The sequence below is a fragment of the Gymnoscopelus braueri genome, assembly GCF_963280865.1.
Source record: "Gymnoscopelus braueri genome assembly, chromosome: 16".
NCBI lineage: Eukaryota > Metazoa > Chordata > Actinopteri > Myctophiformes > Myctophidae > Gymnoscopelus > Gymnoscopelus braueri.
Genome location: NC_137616.1, coordinates 41,957,340 through 41,983,709, shown reverse-complemented (window position 1 = coordinate 41,983,709; position 26,370 = coordinate 41,957,340). Strand labels below are relative to the sequence as shown.

The 26,370-nt window shown below is 41.7% G+C and overlaps 1 protein-coding gene across 4 annotated transcripts in view; it reads right to left on the bottom strand.

The window, feature by feature from the left end:
- Positions 1 to 26,370, bottom strand: part of LOC308102605 (unconventional myosin-VI-like) — a 181,397-nt gene that overhangs the window by 48,754 nt on the left and 106,273 nt on the right. For all 4 annotated transcript variants that reach the window (XM_080452386.1, XM_080452387.1, XM_080452388.1 and 1 more), the window contains exons 16-24: positions 26,066 to 26,193; positions 25,378 to 25,473; positions 23,209 to 23,379; positions 10,065 to 10,103; positions 9,330 to 9,423; positions 6,531 to 6,661; positions 5,609 to 5,686; positions 4,119 to 4,248; positions 176 to 266 (exon numbers count right to left, since the gene is read on the bottom strand). In XM_080452386.1, coding sequence (XP_080308512.1) covers positions 176 to 266; positions 4,119 to 4,248; positions 5,609 to 5,686; positions 6,531 to 6,661; positions 9,330 to 9,423; positions 10,065 to 10,103; positions 23,209 to 23,379; positions 25,378 to 25,473; positions 26,066 to 26,193 — 958 coding nt within the window. The remainder of the gene's footprint in view (positions 1 to 175; positions 267 to 4,118; positions 4,249 to 5,608; positions 5,687 to 6,530; positions 6,662 to 9,329; positions 9,424 to 10,064; positions 10,104 to 23,208; positions 23,380 to 25,377; positions 25,474 to 26,065; positions 26,194 to 26,370) is intronic.

Here is a 26,370-nt window from a genome sequence, read left to right as displayed (position 1 = left end):
TGTGTTTATTTGTATTCATTTCTTTTTCTTATGAATACAATTTTATCAGAGAAAACGTGTGTAATTTGACAAAATATCGGTCAAAGCATCTGTGAACATCGGTGGACAGACAGACAGAAAGAGAGAGAGAGAGAGAGAGAGAGAGACATAGACAGAAAGAGAGAGAGACACCTACCGAGGCTTGTGTTTCCTCCGGCACAGCCACATGCGAACGGTCTTCTGCATCTTGATGCAGGCACTGGTTCTGTACAAGATTTTATTCTTCACTGCAAGAGAAGCAGACAGAGACGCAGAGTGAGGCAGACACATAAAGACAAGAGCACAGCGGGCCGAGATAGAGACACAGACAGCCTACAGATAAACACAAACAGACATGCTATTATTATTATTATTATTATCTGTGTCAGTACAGCCTCCTGTGGCCCGGGCGGGAGGCTTTGAGACCCCGACGAAATACAGAGCAGGATTATTGTTGTTAAATAAAACTAATGAAATAATGTTTTAGTTAACTGAAATAAAAATAAAAATGAGACTTTACAGGCTGAACAACGATAACTAACTGAAACTGTATTGTGTTTACAAAATAAAGTAAAAACAACTAGAATCATGGAGAAAATGTCTACAAGCTGTTGTGTTGTGAGCTTGTAGATCTGCTATTTTTCTGACCTTGTTGACAAATAAAACCTGCTTTAAAGATGAATCAAAACTAAACTGAAATTGAAAAATAAATAAATAAAATGATGAACAATTCAAAACTATAACCTTGGTACAGAGACATGGCTGCCCTGGAGACAGCCAGCCCAAATGTTGCCAACATACAACAGCTGCCAGTCTGCGGTGCCAGGAGTGTGGTTATGGCACAATTAACTTTTTATGACACGTATTGTTATGGAACAGAGGTGTTTTAATGAGCCTTGTTTGTTTGGTTTGGTTTGTTTTCCAGGCGGACTGTGTCTCCATCATTACCTGGGCATTCATGCAGCTGGCCAGGGGTTATATACACGAGGGCAATGATGATAGTTTGTTTATCACATATTTACTCCCTGAAGGCAACAGGAAAACAGCATTCCATCGACATTGTGCTTGATGTATACCTAGTTGGGTGCTGGTGTTGGGCATGACGAAGAAACAATGCAAAAAATGCATTGACGGACATTTCCCAGCCTTCATACAGGCTGATTTTTTTTTTTTGTGGTGAACAATCAACCTCGTTTCGGAAAAAATAAAGAAAATAGGTGGCTTTATTGTATAATAACTGCATTTTGTGTGGATGACACACAACAACAACTAAAATAGTACCTTTAGTATTATTCAGACTTGACTTTACTGTCAGCGAGGAACAGGCAGTCCCGCTGGGATTTCATGACAGTGTGGGGAGGGAGTTGGCAGAGGAGGTGGCAGGTGGTTGCTGACAGGCCTCATCACCCTTGTTAGTACACAGGAATTCTGTGAACGCAGCTGTTTTCTGCTCTTTGTTTTAGGTTCCTTTGTACCCGGATAAACTCCAGCGACTCCTCAGCCGCTTGGCTGACTTTAGTTTATGTTTGACGCGTTGTCTTCCTGCAGCAATGAAGTCGCTCACCATTGACAGGTCAGCGTGTGGTGGCACTTTAGCTAGCCCTAGGGCTTATAACTGTTATCACCCCCAAACGCTAGTTTAAGATTTAAAAAAAGGTTGGTCTACTGGCAGTGTGCACAAGAAATCTGGCGCAGATTGCTCCAGCGGTTGGCGAGATTTGCTCTGGACACACACACACACACACACACACACACACACACACACACACACACACACACACACACACACACACACACACACACACACACACACACACACACACACACACACACACACACACACACACACACACACACACACACACACACACACACACACACGTCAAAGAGTTGAGAGGCAGATGAGATTGCACCGATTGATCCTCTGCTGTATCAGCCCTAGGGATAATATGGCAGCTGAACAATCAGCACAAGCTGCAGTGCCAGCGCAGGGGTCAAACATTTTCAGTTCAAGACGCAAAAGAGACATTTGTTGTCTCTGTCCGGGAGCTAAACGATTTTTTTAAAAAATATATTTACTCGACCCAGATCCAAAATGGGTCGCACTCACAACAACTCTAGGTTTGGGAAACACTGTGGCTGGTGTGGTAGTTGAGTTGATTCAGGAGCAAAAGAAAGCACAACACAGAGTGGAAAACAGCTTGTGCACAAAATGGATACAAAGTAAACCAACAAGGGCAAGAGGGCCTCCATGCTCACCTGTCATGTTCTCTGTCAACTCCCTCTAGGCATGTCACGATTAGTATGTAATGGCCCGATCGCAATTATTTGAGCTAAATGCAATTATTTTTGCATACAAATAATTTGCATAATCGTTTCCATTCATCTGTATGAAAATGGGTGGATGACAAGGATATGGCCTCATGGGTACAAGTCGTTGTCAGTCATTTCTTTGTATATTTCAGTAATCGGCTTTATATATTGTTAAATTCATGTTCAAATTCATTCATTATTCATGTCTTGTGCGATTTTTGTTTATGAAGCCTAAAAAGGCAAACAGAAATGTATTTATTTATTATGTTCCAATGACTATTGGAAGTTCTTCTCAAGCCTACTTTAAAAAGACAGCAAGGTTAGATTTTTTGCTGCGAGCCCCCCTCCCCATGATTCTGCTGTTTGCATTTTGGCTCAGCACCAAAGGCGGGAGGATGAGCGTTATTTCTTGTCTTTTAATGTTCTTCTCAAGCCACCTCAACAGATTTTTAAAGAACGTCATCCCAATTTTGGGTAAATTATGCTATTTTGAGAGACATAATTAATGTTCCAGTACTGTTTCATAATGACAATAGTATACACACAGTCCTTGTTGACATGAGTGTGTATTTATGGGTATCATCTCAAGGTTGGGGCCTAGCTAGCCTCAGGATATTCAAGCTAGCCCCAGGCCAGGCAATGATAATATACATTCTGATGGGTGTGTGTTGTTTTGTTTGTATGGTTTGTGTGCACACAAAGTAAAAGGTTGCACTTTGTGGAGTGCTAAACCCAAATCTAGTCAACAAATTCCAAAAGATATTGTTGCAGTCGAGCAGAAACATCGGATCTCCATATTTCAACTTTTTATGTTTTTGTTTTCACGTAAATGAATCCCCCACTTCATCATACGAGGGTGTTGCACAAAAGGAGTGAAAATAGCAGATCTGCAAGCTCACAACAGTCCTATGGGGTGAGCCGTCTAGAAGTCTAGTCTGTGAGTGTAAAGCGCTTTGGATAAAAGCGCTATATAAATGTAAAAAAAAAAAAGAACAAAAAAAGAGAGTGTGTGTGTGTGTGTGTGTGTGTGTGTGTGTGTGTGTGTGTGTGTGTGTGTGTGTGTGTGTGTGTGTGTAAACATTGTGCAAAGGGTCTCAGATCTCAGATCAGTGCCTCCATATTTGGGCAAGACTGATGTCATCAAAATGACATCAGAGAGTCACAGGGAAACCAGGCAGTTTTTTAAAAACTTTTTAAGTTCCTTTTTCAGTGGGTTCACTGTTCTTCTTGGATGCTGTTGTCATGTAGTCATGGCTGACAGTTCCCACCTGATGTCGTGTGGGAGTTCACTCCACATTTGAAGCTACGGCCAAATATGGAGTGTGTTGTCTAACCTCACTTTAAGCAGCAGGAAGTCGCTTGATCAGTGTAAGGGTGTGTGTAACAGTTAATCAAACTAATCGATTTGATTTATTCTAAAAAAATATCGATAACCAATAATTTTAAAACATAATCTATGAATAATCTATCCCTATTTTGGACATGTCATTGTAGGCGAAATGTTTCCCAAAAAAATAAAAAATGTGCACAACGGTGTCACATGACCATTGTGCGATATCTGTGGCTATTTTTGCTATTTTGGAAATAATTGCTAAAATTTGAAAGATATAGCGTATAATGACAGGTTGAATGTGGTCTTGCACTGAAAAACAATTATGAAAAAACTAAATCATGAGTGGTATTATTTTAACTGAAATGTTGTTAAACCTTTCACTTGCCTTTAATTAATATTTTGGAATAAAAAAACAAACAAGAAAAACCATTTGGTAGAGCAAGATGATACGTACGTTTGATGACGGACAGGGAACACCACTGCACCTTCTTCCATCGGCTGTGGATGAGCCACTTGTTGACCTTCTTCACCAGCTCAGCCAGGTGGTCAGGATCTGACTTCATTATCGAGTCAAACTCTGCAAACTGTACACCCACGAGACCAGAGAGTGGTTAAACTCTGCAAACTGCACAGTCGGAAGACCAGAGAGTGCAGTGGTTAAACACAGCAAGATTTTTTGTTTGATTACTTAGTTCACTCTTCTATTTTAGTTTTTTTGACAAAAACAAAACAACTAATCAGATCTATAACAAATTTGCATATTTGTTCCATGATACAGCATTCAACAATAGTAGTCGTCAAATGACAAAAGTATTAAGTAATACATTTGCATTGTACATTGCCACAACAATCCATGGGCTCAACTAGTTATCTTCAGATATCAAAGTGTTCCACAGTTGAGCAGGAGAGTCATTCCCAACCCAACTCTACCTCAACTCGACCCTCCAAATATCACCTCGGTGCTAATACAATACATTCAATTATAAATAAGAGCATGATCCAGTGTGTGAACTCGTACGCCACAACAAAGGTTACGTATGTAACCATGGTTAAGTGAGCGATTGGATCACTCCAATATGATACCACTACGGGTGAAACAGTTAATCGACCTAATCAAATGAATTGATTATAAAATATAAATTAGACAAAAGCATCTTGATTATTCGATTAATGAAAAAAAGAATCAATAGAACAATTGCTAAGAAGATAATTGATAGTTGCAGGCATGAAACAAACACTTCGAATCGCTTGCAATAATACAATTTGAGCCGGGCATGCTTTAGAGGGCACCTTCCCCTTTAAACAAGAGACATCAGATATCTGAGTCTTCCTCCGGGACTTCAGTGCCCAGACTGAAATAGCTTATAGACACTGCTTGTAGCACAAGTAACACGTTTTCCCAACAGAGAAATAGGTATTAATGTATTCACAGCTGACTACAGCGATGAATCACACTTCATCAGGTGCTATGTCCCTCCGTACCAAACACACACACACATACACGCGTGCGTGTGCGCACACACACAATGTGTGTGTCGGCATGCATGTGTATCCAACTATCCATATGTGCGTATGTGTCTGTATTGTGTGTGTGTGTGTGTGTGTGTGTGTGTGTGTGTGTGTGTGTGTGTGTGTGTGTGTGTGTGTGTGTGTGTGTGTACAGAGACATAAGAACATTGATATACACACATGTGTATATCCATGTGCGAGACTTATTGTCTCTCCTTTCACGTCTAAATTCCTGAATAATGAATAATTCACAATTTTTTGGGGGCTAGAAATGAATACCCATCTGTTAGGCCTATGCTTGGCCTCACTTTTCATTTGAGAGCCTAGCTCATGACCAATGAGCTTTCCGGGCTCAATTCGACCGACTGCGTCCACAGGGGACGATGTCTATATGAACCCTTAGTGTGTGTGAGAGGGAAAACAAATGCATCTCACCTTCCCCGGTCGGAAAAACACTCTGGTCAGGCCAAACTTGTAGTCATTCTCATTCAGGCCCAGTGCTTTGAAGAGAGCCTGAAAGTACACAGAGAGCACAACATCATCTGTAAAGACCCAAAATGTAGCGTCGAAAAGAAACTGAATCTGAATCGTAAACATGTTTTTGATCTCAGTACTTTTTGAAGTTGTTTTCAGGTTAAATTTCACTCACAGTGATATTGCATTTGTTTGTCAAAACAACTTAAAATCATCTCAGAAGAGCCACTATAATGACAAATTGATTGAATTCCTATATTAAAATTGTCTGGCATGGTAAACTGATTGAAATTTACGTACATTGAAATCCACTATCCTTCCCTAACCCATATTGCTTCATTAATGCAGCTTTATTAACATTTTTGACCATGTAAGAACACCGTACAACGGTTCTCCTGTTAGATGCCACTTAGGGAGTTCAAGACTCTGGTTGCAGACAGTGGCGCGGGAAGGGGGGGGCTATGGGGGCTGCAGCCCCCCTGGTGATGGGAGCAGCCCCCCTGGTGATGGGAAGAAAAAAAAAAAAAAAAAAAAAAATGATTTTATTTTATTTTTTATAATATATATATATTTTATGGATCATAGCAGTCTGTTACGGTCATGGATGAACTTCAACCTGGTGTTTGCACTGTCTTTCTGCCTTTTTGTGTGGGGAAAAACACAGAAAACCCCCAAAAAAATCGCACAAAAATCGCACGCCCGCGCGAGTCCCCCTCGACGCACAGCCCCCCTAGGTATTAAGGACTTCCCGCGCGCCTGTTTTTTTTAAATTAAAAAATAACCTATCTACAAGCTCACTTGTAGTATTTTTGCTACTTTTGTGTGACACTGCAGTAATAATAATAATAGCTCAGATGTAGGAAGATTTGAACGGCAGACCGACCTTGCAGAAGAGTCTGGGGTCGAGGCGGCACAGTTTGGGAGGCATGTACTGCTGGTACATCTTGTACAGCTCGTGGAATGGCGCTCTGGAGGGGAAGCCGCCCTGCATCAGGTCCAGCACTGACACCATGCCTACGGGAGGGGAAGAGGGACAATACATGAAACAAATTAAGTGGTGCACATATAATAAAGGCCTTTTCACACAGAGTCTCATGCTTTTTAGTTGTATTGGTCAATAAAAAAAAATTACGCATTTGAAAAAATGCTGGAATCGAACTGGTTTCGTTTGAAAAACATCACACACGGTCACAGCCACTCAAACGGCAATTTCGGAGTAGGTGTGCAAGAGGTCATAGAGAAGTTTGTATTCTTCTTCAGACTCTGTCTGAAACCTCATCCTTTGTTGATTCAGTAATAAGGTTTTTTCAAAGGGAGCTATAGTGGTGAGAGATCTACTCCTCTTTGATCTCAGTTCACTTTGGAGGTCAGATGTGCGTGACTTATCTTTGATCCCGTAAAACTAATTCAGTTATTTTATATTTTCCAGTGTATTTTCCTGACTCTTCGCTCCCACACACGGACACATGCGTGATGATGTCAACAAACTACTGTAGTTGCGCAATACTTTAACGGTGACAGTGTAGTTGACCGCACTTGGTCGTTTGGTCGCTGCTAATGTAAACGCAGCATAACTATGGAGGAAGCTGCTGTCTCCTTGACATTGGTTCAGGGACGTACAGTATTACCACGTATCGTGTAATGATAGAAGTACATAGGAACAGGATCTCATATTCGGTGCAATTTGGACGGTCCAGGAAACAACGCAGCCTATACATATCATTCTAGTCATAGTACACTCAGTATTATTCTATCACATTGATACTGTATTTCAGTGTAATCTTAACAGGCAGTCACAGTATCCTCAGGCAGACAGGCACACACAGTGTGAAACACCAGTTTAGACGATTTCTCCATTCGCATTGCACGGTACAATCCTCCGTATCAATTTATCAATATTTAACTCCAACAGTACAAATGATTTTTGTATGAGTTGAAGAGTTTGTCGTGGACGAGAGCAACGAAGATTTTATGAACCTCAGAGGACGATGGAACATTTTATTATTATTTACTTCTTGCCTCAGAGCAAGAAGAAGAAAAGTTATAAAGAAGACGATGCTGAGTAGCAGAGGTTGCAGTGTCTCACAGGAATTTGTAGGACAGTAGGACAAAGAGAGGAAGTGGCTGGTCTGGTGGAGACAGCGAGGTGACAGAGGTCACGCTGGTGAAGAAGTGGTCCGAGAAAATAAATAAATAAAATGCTTCAGTGACAAGGCCCTGCCAGTGCTTAAGGCCTTTGCAGACAGGGTGCGATTTTTCGCACGGAAAAAACGGACAATATAATTTTTTTAATGAACACATGGTTCAGTATGACCTCATGCACACCCGCTCCGAATTTGCTGTGCGGCAAGTGGCTGCGGCGATGCGTTTCTTTTTCAATCGAACCCAGTTCGATTTGTGCGTCTTTTCGCATGCGGTAAAAACTGATTGAACAATCGCACCATGTCTGCAAAGGCCTTTAGTGTGCTGCTTTGATACTGAACACAACACAGTAAAATACCCAGGGTTAAATCTTTGTGTACAAATGTACACATGTACAGTAAACTTACAAATAACATTGAGGATTCTACAGTGTAATTTATTAGGTAATAAAAAGCCTTTTGCACACCTGAACCAGGTGTCTAAAAGAATAGACACCCGCACACCGTATTCATTTGCTCAATAAAGAAGGCAATAAAGAAGACTTATTAAATATACAACGTTTCGGTCACAGACCTAGGAAGCCTGAGGAAGCTCTCCACACCCCCACACACACTCACACACACCGCTCTCTCTTATCGATAGCGGGCGCTTCAACCCGCTTTCATGCTGGATTTGAACCTGCGGCAGCCTGAGTCATTATACCAGTCAAATGGTTTCTCTACCTGGGAGAGCGTGGGAGGTTTCTTCACTCACAAACAGTATTATTTAGCCGTGGTGCTAATCTTCAGGATGGTGAGTCAGCCCTCTCCACCGGGGACCGGTGCAATTTCTCACTCTTCTCAATGTGATCTCACAGCCGCTGAGCTGGCCATAAATCTACTTATCTGCCTGGAAAGAAGTATCCTGCCTACAATTCTGAAAAACATATTTTTTCCCCTTTACCGGATGAACCCTTTATATTTCAGATGGCCAGGGTCTCGCGGGGGTCTATACCCTTTGTTCCCTCTACGCCAGTGATTCTCAACCTTTTGAATGTCAAAGACAACCAAATGTGATAGTAGGCTATTAGGCTTGGACTGAACTGGAGTGAACCGTGTTCAAATTGTGTTACTGCATCATGGGTTGAACTGCACTGAACTGAACTTTGGTATCTGAACTCTCAATATACACAAAGTATCTGTTTCTGTGCAACTATTGTGTGTTATTGTGTGTTGAGCGCTACTTACTAGGATGTGTGGTTAATATTGTGGCGGTACAAAGACCATGCGCATCCTTATGTAGGCTTTGACTGAACATTGTCGGGTGAAATGCCTGGATGGCACCCCAGACGATTTTAACTTGGTCAAACCGTTTCATGTTGTTGCGACTAAACCTGTTGGATGTACATAATGCAACCTACAGTACACTGCATCCCTATTCATACAGTATGATATCAAACCATTATTTTTGTATGTGCCATTTCATATCACTTTAATCAGCTTGAAAAGTGTAATTGTGCAAAATGTCCCAGTGTTCCCAGTGAATGCTGTGTCCCACTGACCTGAGCACTGCAGCTGAGAAAGAATCTGACCGCCTTCGAACTGGTGGCTCACCATCTTCAAGTTGGGCTTGATGCAACGGATAAAACTGGAACCCTGCAAGGAAGGAACGTGATAAGAAGACAACGAAAGGATGATGACAGTGACAAAAGTCAAGAGGTATCAGACATACAAACATAGACATAGAGAGAATAATAAGAGAGAGAGAGAGCGAGAGCGAGAGAGAGAGAGAGAGAGTGACACAGACAGACAGACAGACAGACAGACAGACAGACAGACAGACAGACAGACAGACAGACAGACAGACAGACAGACAGACAGACAGACAGACAGACAGACAGACAGAGAGTTGTAATGCCCCAAAGAAGGTTTCAGTTATATAGTTCATGTACTCTGGATCTGAGTCGTGGACAAAGTTACGTCAGGACCCCGATGAGCCTTACAATAAAGGAGGCCTCATCTTAAATGTTGTCAACCCAGTAGAAAGGGATACACAGAGATGCAACCAACTTAAAAAAATAGCGACTGTAGGTGCATCATTATAGATATAACATAATACTGTATGTACAATATTGTCCCATTGACTGCCTGTAATTATGCCATGGACCACTAGTGGCCCATGGACCACTACTTGAGACAGTAGTCAGTAGGGTAAGTACAGAAGTAGATTAGTATGTCAGGAAAAGAGGGCAGGATGAAGCAGTCAATGCTAAAAGACACAGAGAGGACATACTGACCGTGCTGCGAAGTTTGTCCAGCAGAATGTTCAGTTGGGTCTGCACAGAAAATGAAAACAGGGAAAAGGTTAGACGTCTTTTTTCTTACAGAGATGCGAGGACTGATCTTAACTCTTTCAGTGCCAAGAGTATTTTCATAAAGCACTCCCCCAGTGCCAGCAATTTGCGTATTTTTTTATTTTTAAATTTTGTAATTTTTCATTCAAATAAATGATCTGATTGGGTTTTTAAACCCATAATACAGTTCTACCAGTAGAGAGCAACAAATCGACACATTGATGATCTCGCTGGCTCACTCGCCCCCTCCCAAACAGGCTCACGTCATATCCGGTCATAACCGGATGTTGACATTTTTGACAATCGTTGATCGGGCTAAATTACGATGTGATACACGACTACGATGACTGATCGTCACCCAGACCAAAGAGAGTAGACGTGGACCTCTCCGTTTGTTTTTCATACCGTGTGAAAAAACGTGACTTTCCCTATTCTGGCCGAAAATGATCGCGGGAAAAAAATGAGAACCGGAAACGGAATCTGCGTCATGAAACCGGAACCCAATGAGTCTGAAGGAGTCAGGAAGCGAAAGTGATCATGAAAAATAAACAGCATAGCGCGACCACAGTCAAAAGTAAAAACTCGGGATTTCTCGTGCTGGCACTGAGGGTACTCGGGAAAAACTCGGGATATCTCGGGGCGTGGCACTGAGAGAGTTAATGTAATACACGCTGCTAACATACGAGGAGAGCGTTTCATGTTCACAAGAGGCAAATGGTGATATCTGAGGATGGGATGAGAACACATTTAAATAAATTAGATATACAGTTGATGGTCTTTTCCATAGTGAGTTAGAATGAGTGAACAGCAAGACGCGCAGTCCTGTTGCTCAAGCACTGTGTTCTGTTTAGTTTAATCAGTTCCAGGAAACAGACCATTCAATCTGCCACGATTTATCAAATATACCACTGTAATAATATCATGTTTCCATCACATTGTAATACTGTACTGTAGCTCTGCGGAAAGGCAGTTAGTAAATAACAATATGAGTAATATTAATAATAATAACCAGAGGCATTTTGTTTATTTGCCCCTCGGAAATACAGGTCCTTGGCCTGAAAAAGGTTGAAGACCCCTGCTCTAGCAGTTAAAGACTATGCAGTGGTAAAGTAGATAATGAGAACCGACATGGCCTCCAGGTATGTCACTTATGGGTCACTTATAAGTTCCAGCACAGTCTGAAAGTGTTTATAAAACTGCAAAACATGCTATATATTTTCCACAAGCCAAATAGTAGCTTATTATTTCTTAGCATTAAGGTGCCTCGAGTTCAAGTTGCACAGAATCTCCTGATTAAAATCTGTTACACTGCAAAGTCTTGGAGAAATTTGTGGAATATGCATTAATACAGAATCCCTCCTGGTATCTGGAAAGCTTTCGCAACGGCAAGCCTTTATAAAATTACATAATGTACATTAACGATGTATTTGTTTTAACCTAATAGTCAACAATAACAGCCTCCAGAAGACATAATTATTAGCATTTGTTTCGCTTGCCCATATGGACAATATGCATTAACAAGCATATTAGACTCCATGCAGACCTGTGACAAAAAAAGTGCTTAGTGTGTTCCACCGCTTTCACACTGGTGTTCAAAATAGCAAATCTGCAAGTTTGCGACGCCATGTGAGCTTTTGGAACGCCTATTTTCGTTATTGGTCATACAACAAAGTACAGTATAGTATATAAGACTTAAGGGGTTAAGGTGTTTGGAGTTCTAAATGGCAGTAAATTGTCTGCAACAGTTCATATTAGCACAGTTTTGCAAACCCTTCTGGCACTCCAAATGGAAATGATTCTCAGGTCTAATTATAAACTTGAAAGAGTGAAAGGTTGTCATTATCTGCTCTCTTCATTTCAATGGAGGTACAGAATATGGGCAAATAGGGAATGAATTACACATATAATTATCCAAAGAAAATGGAAAAATAAAATGTCTTGCAGTCTTTTAATGGCACTCCTTTATTATTGATGATGCGTGAATAGCGGTGCTGTCGGGTAGAAACCTTTTATGTCCAAAACTGTTCCATTTATTAAATTATTATTTTAAGAACATTTTCAAAATAGTGAAAATAGCTCACAAATCGTGAGGCGTTGTGAGCTTGTAGACCGGCTATTTTCACTACTTTTGTTCGCCACTCTTGCATGATGAAATAGGGTTAGGGTTAGGGTAAGACTACATACAAAAGTTGAACTATGGAGGTACAAGGTTTCTGCCTGAAAGTAACAATATTCTGGTGACGCAGGAATGGTTTTTATTTAGTGCTACTGACTGACATTAACCTTGTTATTCACTCCGCCTAAGGTTGATGATGCAGAATTGAAGTTATATTGTTTAACGTGTGTGTGTGTGTAACGATGGCTGCTAAATCGAAATGCTAATGTATTTCTTAAAACTAATTCAGCTTATTGGGTGACCAACAGTTTCTATTAAGCAATACACAGAGCATAAATTAGACTGAGGAGCACTCCCTCCGTTCTTTTTTTTTTTCTTCTTTTTTTATAAATATCTACAAATACACTTATTAGTATCAAGTAGAGTTGACATTTTGACAAGTTGGCAGTTAGACATGTTTTCTTTTTCTCCCTTTCCCCATCCCTCCCCCCCATATTGTTATTTCTGTCATATTTTCCTTTCAAAAGACAAATTCAATAAGAAATACAATGGAATAAAAAAACGCTCCGCTCCCTCCGTTCTAATGACAGCGACTGGAGGTGGGGGTTTGGAGGACGACTGCTTTGAGAATTGCTATTGTTATTTACCCACAACAGAAACCAAGGATTACATATTTCAAGAGCATGAGTGCTGTGAGCACTTTTCCATTGCATCTTATGAACGGTCGGGTGCTTCTAGTGTCGGCCTGCGCGTGCATACTGGTTTATCAGTGTGACGTTGTCTGATAAGGGGTCTATTGTCAGTATAGAAGTCCTGTACATTTAATTACCTTGCATCTACACTCTGCTGCACCCATTCTGCACACTTATTTCAATGGCCACATTTGTGTAATGGAGTAACAGTAACCTTTAACCACTTTCAACCTAATCTCTCAAGAACAGATTCTGCTCTGCGTTGGAATCTGTCGTGAAGGTTCGTCATAACGTGTACACACTGGGCTACAAGTGGGCGTGCCTTCAGATCAGGAAGCAGGCCGCGCTTTACCCAATCAAATGTAGTGGGCGGGATTTACGTGTCCGCCGATCCTTCCCCACTCGAAACCAACCAAAACTAATTTAACAATAGCGTCCGCGGAGCAGACAAAACCACGAAAAGATATTCACATTTTAACTTGCTCTTTCATCATAGAAACAAGTGGGCTTATAACCAAAACGATCCATGTTCTCTGGGAGAAGTGGTGTTAGTGTTCCATGTAGAAATATTGTTAGTGGGAATGAAAACATAGACGCACCACCGGAAGTGAAACGCTGAAGGCAGACCAAAACCCCGGTTTCCTTGCGCACGGGTGCTCCGTCGTCATTGTCCCAGAGCCAAGTGAGATAGTACAAACAGCAGAGGGCGCTGTTTTTCCTTCTCAATTGGCTCTGGGTTCCCAGATTGCTTTCAACCTGACTCTCTATTTTGGGCAGGTATTTTTTATAGCCAACTGTTTTCAAACTTATTTTCAAAAATAGCTTATCTTCAAGTTCACAAGGTGACGTGTTGTGAACTTACAGATTGACTTTTTATTTTCAAGCTAACAACATCATACACTAGGGTTTAAGACTCAAGCTCTATTTTATACTTATTTTTATAGTGGTTAAATGCTCGGATAGACAGAAGGAGTGCAAGCAGGAAAAGAGGACAAGTCCACTGAAGGAGGTGAAGTAAAAACTAGGAGAAAGAGGTATTACATAATCCCCACAGGCACGGTGCGATCATAACGGGGCAGGAAAATGCTCATTGCACCGCATCATATCCTTTTGGCTTCCATAAAAGTGAGCTTCTCTTTGTTGAGACAGGCAATAGGCGAAGCTGTGAGGGAGGTCGCACCGGGCTCAGGCACAATGCAATCATCCCACGCTGCTTTTCAGGGGGCTTAAACCCATTATACCAGCGCTAGCCATTTGACTCACTAATGCATTCTGGGACAGACAGGTCAGGTGCTGGGTTCCAAACCTCTGAGTTCAGACGGACAGTAATTTCATGGCTGAAATTAGTTGTGCAGATTAAGTCTACTCGGGGCCACGCATGTCGGGAACGATGCAAGTTGGGAATGTATTCCCCACTAGTTTATGCAATACCCGTTGTACTTGTTGTCAGAGTACCGGTTGTACCCGTCGACAGCGTACCCAGAGTGGTACCCACTACCATGAGGCTGATCGACTAAATATGGAGATACAGGGACACGTGGTGTCGTCAGGCACTGCTGACGTCGTACCGACGATGTAGGCTCAGCAGCTGAAACTTGGCCGATCGAAGAAGCTGAAAGGTCAGGTCGGCCAATCAATGAGCCTCAGTGGCTGGAGCAATTGATCTGCATTTGCACACAGCCATTGACCATTACCATGTGCACGGAACACCAAAGCCCGCTTTTCGCTTTCCCCAAATGTCAGTTGCTTATTAGCGTTTTTGTGTTCGCTGGCTCCCGGGTTGCCAAATCATGTGTGTGAAACGAGCGCCGTTGTTGCCACATCCGTGAAACAAGCGGATCATCCGTGAAACAAGCGGACCATGACGCACTTTGGGTGCTCATATCCCCCGACGGGTATGGTCTAGTACAATATAACTTATACAAATGGGGTGGTTGTATTTTGTCTCCCTGCACGTCTATTTAGATCGTGTCAAAGGTCATGTCTCACCTAGACACAGGATCTGACACGAACAGTTGCACACCCCTACAGAAAAGCTTCTCTTCCAGCCAGGCAGTCCTGCTGCCCTGACAGATTGTGGCTCGATGGTAAGGTTTGGTAATGCTTCACACTTTCAAGTCCCATTAAGCATAAACATGCTGAATCGAGGTAAATGGACTGAGACTCTGGGATAGGATGGATGAGGCTTTATGCTTATGACTCACATCACATTAAGCGTAAAAAGCACTAACTGATTTGTACGCCGATGTTCCCGTGAACTCTTATGTATTAATTTCCCATCTGTCTGCAAGCTATGAAGATATGTATCTGGAGTTGGCTCCGATAGGGAATAAGAAGAGTCTCTCAGGTGATGAAAATGTGGTATTTTGACTATTCTGAGAAAGAACTGAAGAAGGGATTCTTCTGCCTCAACTTCACCCACCAGCAAGGTGCATGTAAAGAGTCAAGGAAAGTGGAGGAAAATAATTTTCAGCATTGTAGACAGACAATTTAATTTGAAAACCGACCCTGATGAAGGCCACAGGCAACTGGTTCTCAACGGGGGGGACCAGGGACACCCAGGTGTCAAGGCAAGTTCAATTCATTCACTGATTGAATACTTTAATGTAATGTAGACCTTATTAATCCTGCCGGGGAAATTCAGTTTCAGCTTCACCCAGCCAATGGCTGTTCAGGTGGTCATATTGAGCGCTCGGGGGGGAGCAATCAGGGGTTAGGGGTTATGTGTCTTGCTCGCGGACAACCTGACACATAGCCTACTCGACGTTCGGTTTCCCAGGCAGCAGATTCTCTACCCATTCAGCTATTGCTGCCCGTGTCTGTTGGGAGCGCCCGGCCGAGCATTTCATCGCTGCTAAGAAATTTTACCTGGGACTCTGTGACGCCCCAGATCTGAACATCACCAATTTCCTACAAAACCTCCATAAAAGTAGCCTGGAAACCAGACGAATCTGCCATTGCAAAAAAAAAATGAATTGCCCTCGGCAGATTAGTTCTGGCACCGCTCAGTTGTGATTTGATTTCACTCCCTCCGAAGTAGTGAGGGACCAAGCAGGGCCCAGTATGCAACTTTGGGCCGGGTTTATCACCAGCGGCATTTTAAAAATTTGCCCTTTGGAAATGCAGCTTCCACACAAGAGATTCCATGCTAATATCTACGCAGTGATATTAGTCTGACCATGCCAGGCTAGAGCACCTGTCTGCAATTTGCAACTGGTCCTAGACAAGTCTTCTAAGCTTGACACCAGCAACTATAGTCTTTCTATACTATCGGCCACATACTATCGGCCACATGCGACCCCCACCTTCACTTAATGCGGCCCGCAGGTTAATATCGGAAAACTGACACATAATTGATTTCAGCTGTTCCAAACATGCAAACATGACCCGCTTTAATTACTTCAGTCTATATTAGTAGCTTAATGACTAGTATTACAATTCTATTGTCTTTTTTATGTCCAATATATTTGTATTCAAGTTCATAAAGTTAACATAAGTATAACTAAATGCATTTAAAAAAAATATATATATATATACTTTTCAGGATTCCAATTAAAAAATTGCCCCAAAAAAAGCAGGATTCCAATTCCAAAATAGCCGATCTACAAGCTCAAAACGTGTCGCAGGGCGACGCGTTTTGAGCTTGTAGATCGGCTATTTTTGCTACTTTTGTGTGACATAGTATGGCGAAGTACGGCATTAATTTACGAAAAAAGTTGAAAATACCCGAGAGTAGCCTATATGCAATGTGGCCCTCTGGAGTGAGTGTGGAAATATAGTGGCCCTCTCCATCATCAAAGTTGCCCACCCCTGCTCCAGGCATCGTGTCAAGGTGTCCCTGATCGAGACACTGAACCCCTTATTGGTCCCCGTGCGCCCCCCCCTGCTTCTAAAAGGACGGGTCAAATGCAGAGAAGTAACGTGGCCTGGGGGACCACTACAAATAACCTTTTACTAGGGCAGTGCTTCTCAAATGGTTTAATTTCAAGACACCCCCTGACCCTGGCTAGAGGAGCTTGGACAGAGCAGAATATGGATGTGAGAGCAGTGGTGGAAAGTAACTAAATGCATTTACTCTTTACTCAATTTTGAGGTACTTTTTTCAATTCTTACTCCACAATAATTATTTGAAAACTGTAGTTACAAGTTGTGCTTTTAGATTTAGATGACCAGAACACATACATTAACAAATAAGCCTTATTTTATACTTCATCTATTCAAGACTTTGACACATTTTGAAAAGCTTTGCAAGCTAACTTGGGAAAAAAGGACATTCTGCATAAAGAATGCTTTAATTTTGGTACTGTAAGTACATTTTGATGCCAATACCTTTGTCCTTTTAGTCAGGGCAGGAATTGTATGGAGGCCATGAAGGCCATGGCCGTCATTGCCCCGAGGCCACAGTGGCTGTGATGCCCCACCTGCACTTCATGGTACCGTTTTCTACTCTGCTCTCTCTTCTCCGTACGGTTTTTAAACACCAGTGTTTTTTTGCTGAGATTCTGAATCTTAACTCCCCTTGACTCCCCATCTTCAAATGGGTCCAGTGACTGGCATTTGTCCAGGGCTGAGCATGTATGAACTTTTGACTCAGGTGCTTGTACAAATATTAGTAATTTTTGTACACACCAATAATTCATTTATTTCACTAATAGTTCTGCCCTGGCATTTGACCTTTGTGCCCTCAAACAATTGACACCAAAGGCCAAGTGGTCTTGCCCCTAAAAAAATTCCAGGCCTGCTTTTACTCACACAAGTACAATTCTGAATACAATATTTTTTTACTTGTAAAATAATATTTCTACATTGTGGTATTGCTAATCTGAGTATTTCTTTCAGCACTGCTCATGAAGGGGCTGTCAAGGCCCGTCTGTATTACTGCCGACAAAATAGCTGCTGAGTCACAGCCGTACTCAGGGAATAGGGAATTCATGGGAGCGTGAATGGCTGATGACGGCTGAGCCGGTGTGTCATGAGAAGTGACAAGCGGTGGCACAGATAATCCGGGACCTTGCATATTTTTTTAACACACAGTGACAAAGTGAAGTCAGTCATTTACCGCCTTCTCTATTGATAGCACCGACGTGAATGATGCAGATCAATTGGGGATGTTTGTTCATGGCGCGCACAAATGGAACCTTGCGGGTCCATTTTGTTCCATTTGTACACTCTCAGAGTTACACACCTTTTAAGGGGCCTTTTGGAACCCCCTCAAGGAACCATGAGACCCACTGGTGTATCAGTGTTTCCAGTGAGCCAAAATGCACAATATCAGCACCCTGACTCTGTTTGACCAGAATGGAACAGAGCCTTCATTAATATCATTGGTAACACCTGTGAAGGAAGTAAGAAGAGGCCCAATTTCTCTCCAAAATGGCAGGGGTGCATAGAGCCTTCATGCCATTACTGCGACAACGGCTGGGCAAGCTGCCTCTAGAGCACTATCAGATGCCTGAACACCTGATTTCTGAACATTTTCTACCCGGCTAACATCAGACTGGTGAATAAGGCATGAACACCGGCTGACTGAGGTGGTTTTTTTAACCATGAGAAATATGTGGGGGTTTCCATGATTTCAGAAACATTGTACCTGCAGCTAATTTCTTTTCACCTGCATACAGTATGATACTAATGGCTTCAAAAAACATGTATGTTAATTTTCTAAATGTCATGAATCTAGCTTCTTTTACATACGCTATAGTGCTACTTAAACCCACAGCCCGCGGGCCCCAACGCAGCATCTATGCAGCCCGTCATGGTCAAACCAAAAAAAACATTCACACTCACACTCTACCTCCGTCTTCTCACAGAACACTACAAAAATAATTTCACCCCCTGCTTTACACCAGTAAAAAACTGTGATGTGACAAATAAAACTGATTCTGATTCTGGTGTTGATGCATCTCTGACCGTCACTGAGGTGTTTGCATGGAATGAAGCAAAGTAAAATCTTATACTGTAAAACATTTTGTCAGGCATGAAACAGCATGAAAGGAGACACCCCCCCCCCCTCGAAAATAGCCCCCCCTATCCGAAAATAGCTGATCTACAGACTCACACGTCGCAGCGCAAGGTGTTGTGAGCCAGTTGTGAGACTAACTAACTAACTGAGACTGATGTAGTTCTCAGTCGTGGCGACTGAAAACTTTAATGCGGAGATGGAAAAGTAAACAAAAAGCAATCACAGAACTTGGAGATGGTGCCCATGAGCACCACCACAACGGCGAACAACATTGTCTTGGTCAGAATGGGGGCAGTGTGGGAAAGTAACAGCTGTAAGGACAGTTACTTAAGTAACTGTACTTGAGAACAATTTTGAAGTACATTTACTTTCCATTTTTGTAATACTTTTTAAACTTCTGTATTGTAATTTAAATATTGCTGTCGCCAGGGGGCTAACTGGAGTCATGCTACCAGCCTGACAACAGATGGCACACTGGCCACGGTCAGGAGAAAAAAGGCAAGTGGTGTTGTTGTTGCAACACTCACGCAGAAAGTTCAGACAGAGAAACCAGGACATGAGCTCTGGTTTTCCCATTATTATATTATACACCAAGAAGAGGCGTACAGTTCTGTAGCGAGAGAGCCTGAAATGGGATTTTATTACAGCCAAGGGACAACTGACACTTTTGTCTGAAAGTAATATTGGACACGGTCAACCCTCCCACACTGAAGTAGGCTGGTCGAGCAGAGGAGCTGTGCTATTTCTTTTCAAATAAGTGCAGAAATTGGACTATTCAACAGGGAATGGCTGGCTTCATGATCTTGCACTTTCTCTGGATAACCAAGTGTATTAAATGATCTTAATAGTAGGGGTGCAACAGTTAATCAAACTAATCGACATAAACCACTTAAACCTTATGCCGGAGTCCCTCAGGGTCTAAACTAGTGTCTTTTCTGTTTTCTGTTATTGTGGGGAAAGCTTTTGCTGAAAATAGCCAATTGACAAGTGCTCACAACACATGTTGTGAGCTGGTCGATCTGCTATTTTCAGTGAAAGCTTTCCCCACAATACAGATGCTCATGTCCAAAAGTGATGCTTTTCAGGATACAAAAAAAAAAAAAGCAAAAATATTTTTCATACTGTTGTGTGACGCTGTAGAATGATCAAGTATGGCATAATTTACAAAAAAAAACACAACAAGTTAGGATATGCCCGAAAGAGCCCGCAAAGAAAATAATAGACAGTTGCTGGAAGCCCTACTTAAATGTGCTTAATAATAACATGCATGGTTCTTACGGAACACTACGACAGCATTCTCTCAAATTAAATGAGGCCAGTGGGAGATGCAACTATACTGGAGTAAACCAGCTCGTTTCCCCTCTTTACAGCCTGTGCTCATGGGAATAACTACATGGTACAAGGACAAAGTATCACGCTGTGACTTTCAAAAACACTCACTCAAAACTTCACTCAGCTCAAGAAGGAAATAATTGTCGCTCTTTTCTCTAAGTTTGCTGCATGAGCATCAAATGTACAGGAGCAACTCCAAATAATGAAAAATTATTAAATTATAAAACTTATATAGCACCTTTCAAGAGACCCAAAGACGCTTTACATCAACAAATAAGTAAACAAACTAGCTGCCAAAAAAAGCCTGTCTGAACAAGTGTTCCTTCAGTGCAGACTTAAAAGAGTCAGTTGTGGCACCTGGTTGGCAAATCTCCATAGGGAGAGAGTTCCAGAGAGAACTAAATAATGTTCAGTGTAACTCGGCTTTGAAAAAATAAGTTTGAGACTGTGAGTCTGGACTTCCATCAATAAATACCTGGCACCGATGTGTCCCAAGATGACAAGATTTGCATTTCTGGTACAACATATCAGCAGGTGTTCTTCATAATGAACGTGAACACATTCAAACTGCCCTCATAGCTGACACACACAGACACTCTTGGCCCTTTTCAACCACAGGAACTAAGTGAACCATGTCGTGTGAAGTATTTCAGTGGTTCCGTTTCCGTACACTACAAGCTTGGTTTCTGATAAAAGGTTCTTAGAACCTAATTTGGGAACCTGCTCAGGAGGTGGTCCAGAACTCAGAACTTACACTTTCAAAAGTTTTCTAAAATAGCGAACATTGCAGCAATTTTTGCTTATTTTACGAGTGTTTATTTGTATTTTTTTTATGACATACCTACCCCTTCAGGGTGGTTTTGGTTATTATGGAAAAGTTAACAAAAAACAATCACAAAGCTTCACAGGTTCTGAAATGTTTCAGGTTCGGGGGTTGCCTTTCATAGAAAAGACATTATGGCAATTACTGTACAATTGCCCAAAAACTGATACCCGACGTTGACAGGCTGTTTAAAGCCAACAGATGTGACCGGAGGCAGTAATTAAAAAATGTGACACTGTTCAATGCACACGCGTCACCAAAATGCATAATGAAAATTCAGTGTATAACATTGAGATAGATGGGCATTTCCTGACCATTTTATTATTGTAAATGTGATAACTTCATAAACATCAGATGCTTTGTTCATTGTCCAAGTTTGATTACTGAAAGCAATTTGTTTAATCAATTCTACGTTTTGGGTTTGCTAATGTTCAATTCCAAATGGCTATGGCTATTCATGGACAAGGGGCTACCAAAAATCGTATCCAAAGAACAGCAATGTTTCTTTTTTAATCTCTCATCACAACTTGCATGTAGCCTACGACTGTACCAGTCATAAAAGTAATGCTTTCTAATTAATATTCTTCATAAGAAACAAAGAAGAAGTCATACAGTGAAACTCTGCTATAACTTTGCAGTTATAGCAGAGACTGAGACACATGAGAGCAGGTTGAAACAAACTGAAAGGTGTGGGAGGACACACAAGCGTTTGTGCATGCACAACTTTGCCCAATCCGGCCTGTGGCTTAAAATCCCCTGCCATAGACCAGTGGTTCTCAAAGTGGGGTCTGGGGAACCCAAGGGGTCCCCAGGGGGTTCCAGGGGGTCCCCAGAAAATGTTGTTAATTTAGCATCCCAATCGGTTTAACCACTATAACTCTATTATACACTTTGGTTTTCAAAAATAGCCAATCCAACAAGCTCAGCTATTAAAGATAATAATAATAATAATAATCTTGAAACACAAATATTCTCTTCTGGGGGTCTCTGGCACAAAATAATTTCAGATGGGGGTCCACGGGCAAATACATATGAATTAGGGGGTCCTTGACGTGAAAATGTGAACCATAGTGCTATCTCAGAGTGAGCATGAAGTAAAGCCCACTCCCCTGAAGACATGCATTTCTGGAGGACATGATAGAGCAGAGTGACGCACATGATAACGCTGCCTCGTTGACAGTACAGTGAAGACACAGGGAAGATAGATGTGCACGAACATGTGCTGTGCACAAGTCACAAACCGGATCCGATTCTGAACCCAGGGCACCCTGGCTTCTGACCTAATTGTGATGCAGCAGCATGCATCACAATTAGGTCAACGTGCGCACGGTAAACACTCTGGCCGGCAGGGTGAGGCACAAGGTCCTTACAAAGACTTTAATGTTTCTACTAAACCCATTCATAGCTTCCTCTCTTGTCTGCATGCTACACTGCTTTCATGTGCTGGTTCTGACGGCAAGTATGAAGTCTCCTTCCTGGGGTTATCCATTGTTGTAGACAACAGAGTAGTATACTTTTTTCCCCCTATAATAGAATTTATATGAATACTACACTGTTTTCCCTGTGATTATATGAGCCTTCTACAGAAAGGACGTTTGCTCACTCTGCAGGTCTATTAGTAGTAGATAAACCATGTTCTCACCTGTTGGTATCCTGTCAGAATAACTATTTCTAAATAGAGCCATGTATGACTGTGTCCATTAAACCACACCTCCAGCTATTTGTGTTCTCTTCTTGTTGTGTATAAAGGAGACACATGTCTGACAATCGGGAGGCTGCATGAGGCATTCTCCGAGAGCTCTCGTTTATTGTATAATAAATACATTGATTCATTCGACTCTACCCTATGTTGGAATTATTTCCTTTATACTGAAGTAGAGTTTATATTTTCATTTGCACCCCACCTTTCATTTAAGACATTTATGCTTTTATTTTAACAGTAGAGTTAAAGCGGGTGTAAGTGAAATTTCTTTCGTTTAAAAACAAAGTGTCGTATTCAGTGTGAAAAGGACACTTCAATCGACAAAGACAAAAGCTGACGATGAAGGAGTGTAGAGATGTGATAAAACTTACTTGGAAAAGATTGCTAATAAAACTTTTTTTTCTCTTTATATGTGGCTTATCGACCTCCCAGCTTGTGTGAAGTTTTTTTTACCGCTCACCTTGAATTTGTTTCCGACGCTGATGAAGCTGAGTTTCCCGGCCTTCTGCTTGCCGTCCCGGCTGTTGGTGAGGTTCTCAAAGAGCTCCCGCACAAAGCGGTCCTTGGACTCACTGATCAGGCACTCTAGGGACATGTGGAGGGCGTCGTTGTTCTTCTCCACAAACTTAATCTAGAGAATGAGAATGATAGAGAACATTATTCATAGCACTTTACACACATAGACATGCAGCTCAAAGCACTGTAAAATAAATATTAAAAAACAACATTGGCTAACTGACTGCTGAACAATGCAGTCACTACAAATAGCATACTGTAGGGGCAGAGATCAAAGATATAATATACAATAGAATCACCTCATAAGATGCTAATTAAAAGCTTTTCAGCCGATGCTTAAAGATGTTGACTGTGCTTGCCTCCCTTTCTTGAGGTAATGTATTCCACAGATTAGGGTCATAATTGAGGAATGCCTGTGTTTTCGTTTCAAAAATAAAAAGAATATGAAGAAAAAAAAACGTATATTCACAACCAAGGCTGCCTTTATATTCCAAATATGTACACTCAAACCTAAACAAAAACAAAAGGACCCCTCCCCCCCACCTCCCTTCCCCCCTCCTCAGAAGTGCTGCCCCAGATTGCCTCTGTGTTTTGATCTTAACTTTCAATAAACCAGCAGCAAGGGATCTAAGTCAGAGAGATAGGCGGGTCCCAGTCCCTCTAGTGTATAGAAGAACTCATAATTACGTTATTATAATTGGTTACATGTAACCTTATTACACAATGTACTCTCAGTACATTATGTTGTTCATCTTTTGTTGTTCATCTCTGTGCCCTATGATACATGACGACACGTGAGAGCCAAGATGTCTCTCCTAGGCCTGATAGCTGTTGTTTATGGTACAGCTTGTCCTTGTAACATGACAGCAGTGTTGCCAGATTCTGTGAGAGAAACAAGCAATCAGGTCTAGGAAAACCAGCCCAAAAGAAGCGACTATGGGCCACATGAGCACTTTAACATATACATCAGCTATTTGAAAATAGCAGATCTACATGCTTGCGACGCGTTGTGAGCTTGTAGATGGGCTATTTTCAAATAAAATCTTGCGGGGAAATTATAATAAGCAGATCTGGCAACCCTGCATGACAGTATAACCATGGTCTGACTGAACGACTGCACCACAGGCCCGTGCATTTTTTTATCGTTTTTCAGAATTGTCATCAGAATCAGCATTTTACACAAATGTGGTCGCGGCTTTACATGATATAACAAAGCAAATAGTAAACAATAATAATAATAATAGTAATAATCATAATCATAATCATAATCATAAGAGAAAGAGACCAAGAGAACCTTTAAACTGTTCACTTGTTTTGTATCAACTCAACCCTCTTGCATACTTTCTCATTGACCAATGCCTGTCTTTAATGAGGCTCTGATTGGCGTGCGGCATGTGACGTCACACCCCGGGCCAAGTTGCGTGGCCTGCGTCAACCGGTATTCAGTGAATGCATGTCTGAAGACCAGATTTTAGTTTTAAAAATCAATATTAATTCTTTGGAGATATGCAGAGTGCAAGAAACTACCTGGATTTTCACGGGTAAGCTTCAAAAAGTCATTAACCAATCAAACAACATGATTTTCAGGGGGGGAGTGGGACCAAAGTTAGGAACCAAATGGACCCTTTGAAGGTCTGTAACTCTGATCGTGTACAAATGGACCCTTACGGGTCCACTTGTGGTTCCATTTGTAAACTCTCTGAGTTATGAGGTATGAAGTGTAAGTACAAATTTGACAGAGCAACTTTCACTTGAGGTTGAGTAATATTTGACCAAGAGTAGCTCTACTTTGACTCAAGTACTGCCATAAATACAATTAAAATCAGGATCAACCGGTATTCAGGAAACTCTTTAAGGAGGACTTAAAAGCTATAGCGACTTGATGCCTGCAGGGAACCCATTCCACATGACTGCTGCGGAATACAAACAAACAAACTAATCTCTCTCTTTCTCTAGTGCAGCGAGAGAGATTGCCATCCCCACCCGGCTTCCCACCCGTGATCACGGCCAGCTGTGTTCTTTGTAGCAGTAGTTCTCAAACTGTTTCGTGCCAGGGACCCCACAATGTTTTGTGCCAGGGACCCCCAGAAGAGAGGATTTGTGTTTAAAGTACCGTCTCATAGCAAACAGCTCCTGCAAAGTGTCTGACGATGAAGCCTTCATCGTCTCTGACGTTCCTGTGGACCGCCAACTTTGACTTCCTGGGTATCTGAGGTACAAATGCACACACACACACACACACACACACACACACACACACACATTTGCAACCATTATATTCTTGAGCTCTATGAAAAAATAAAACAATACTAATAAATGCTATCATTCTGACAAAACAATTCTGGAATATCTATAACTGCTTTGTTCATCAGGTTTGTATCGAACCGCCGGTTTTACCAATCAATCTCCCAAAATATCAAGCTTGATTTAACCCATTAAGAGCTGGAACGAATCTGTGTCACTTTAGATTTCTTTGGCTATTCAAAAATAGCAGATATACAAGCTCCGAGTGCCGCGCTATGAGCTTGTAGATCTGCTATTTTTGAAAAATCTTTTTTTTATTTTTTTTCAAAAAACTGTTAGGATTTAGAAAACATTTCTAAGAATCGCCTCAGGTCTTAATGGGTTAATACTTGTTTGCACGTGGTGCCTTGTACATGAAATATCCGATCAATAAACTCACAACACTCGCAGCTCTTCGCATTGCAAGCTTTCAGATCGGCTATTTTCTGTGTGAGACACTGGTGTGAGAGGAGAGGAGAGGAACCTCTGAGACATTCAGGTCTCTGACAGACACTCACAGTGAGGCGGAAGTGGTTTTTGTGTTTGCTGTGGACTGTGTCGGTAAAGTGCTGGTCACTGGGCTGAGGTAGGCGGTTCTCTTCATCCAGAATGTCCAGGATGCCCACCATCTTGGACTCCACCAGGTCTGAGAGGAGAGGAGAGGAGAGGAGAGGAGAGGAGAGGAAGACAGGTAAGATGACAGAGAAAAAGAAAGATGGAGACAGACAAAGAGTTAAATAACTGGAGGAGAAATTCATTTCAAATCTTTCTTTAATGATATATATATTCTACTGTGTATACTTAATTTTTTTTTGGACTTGTT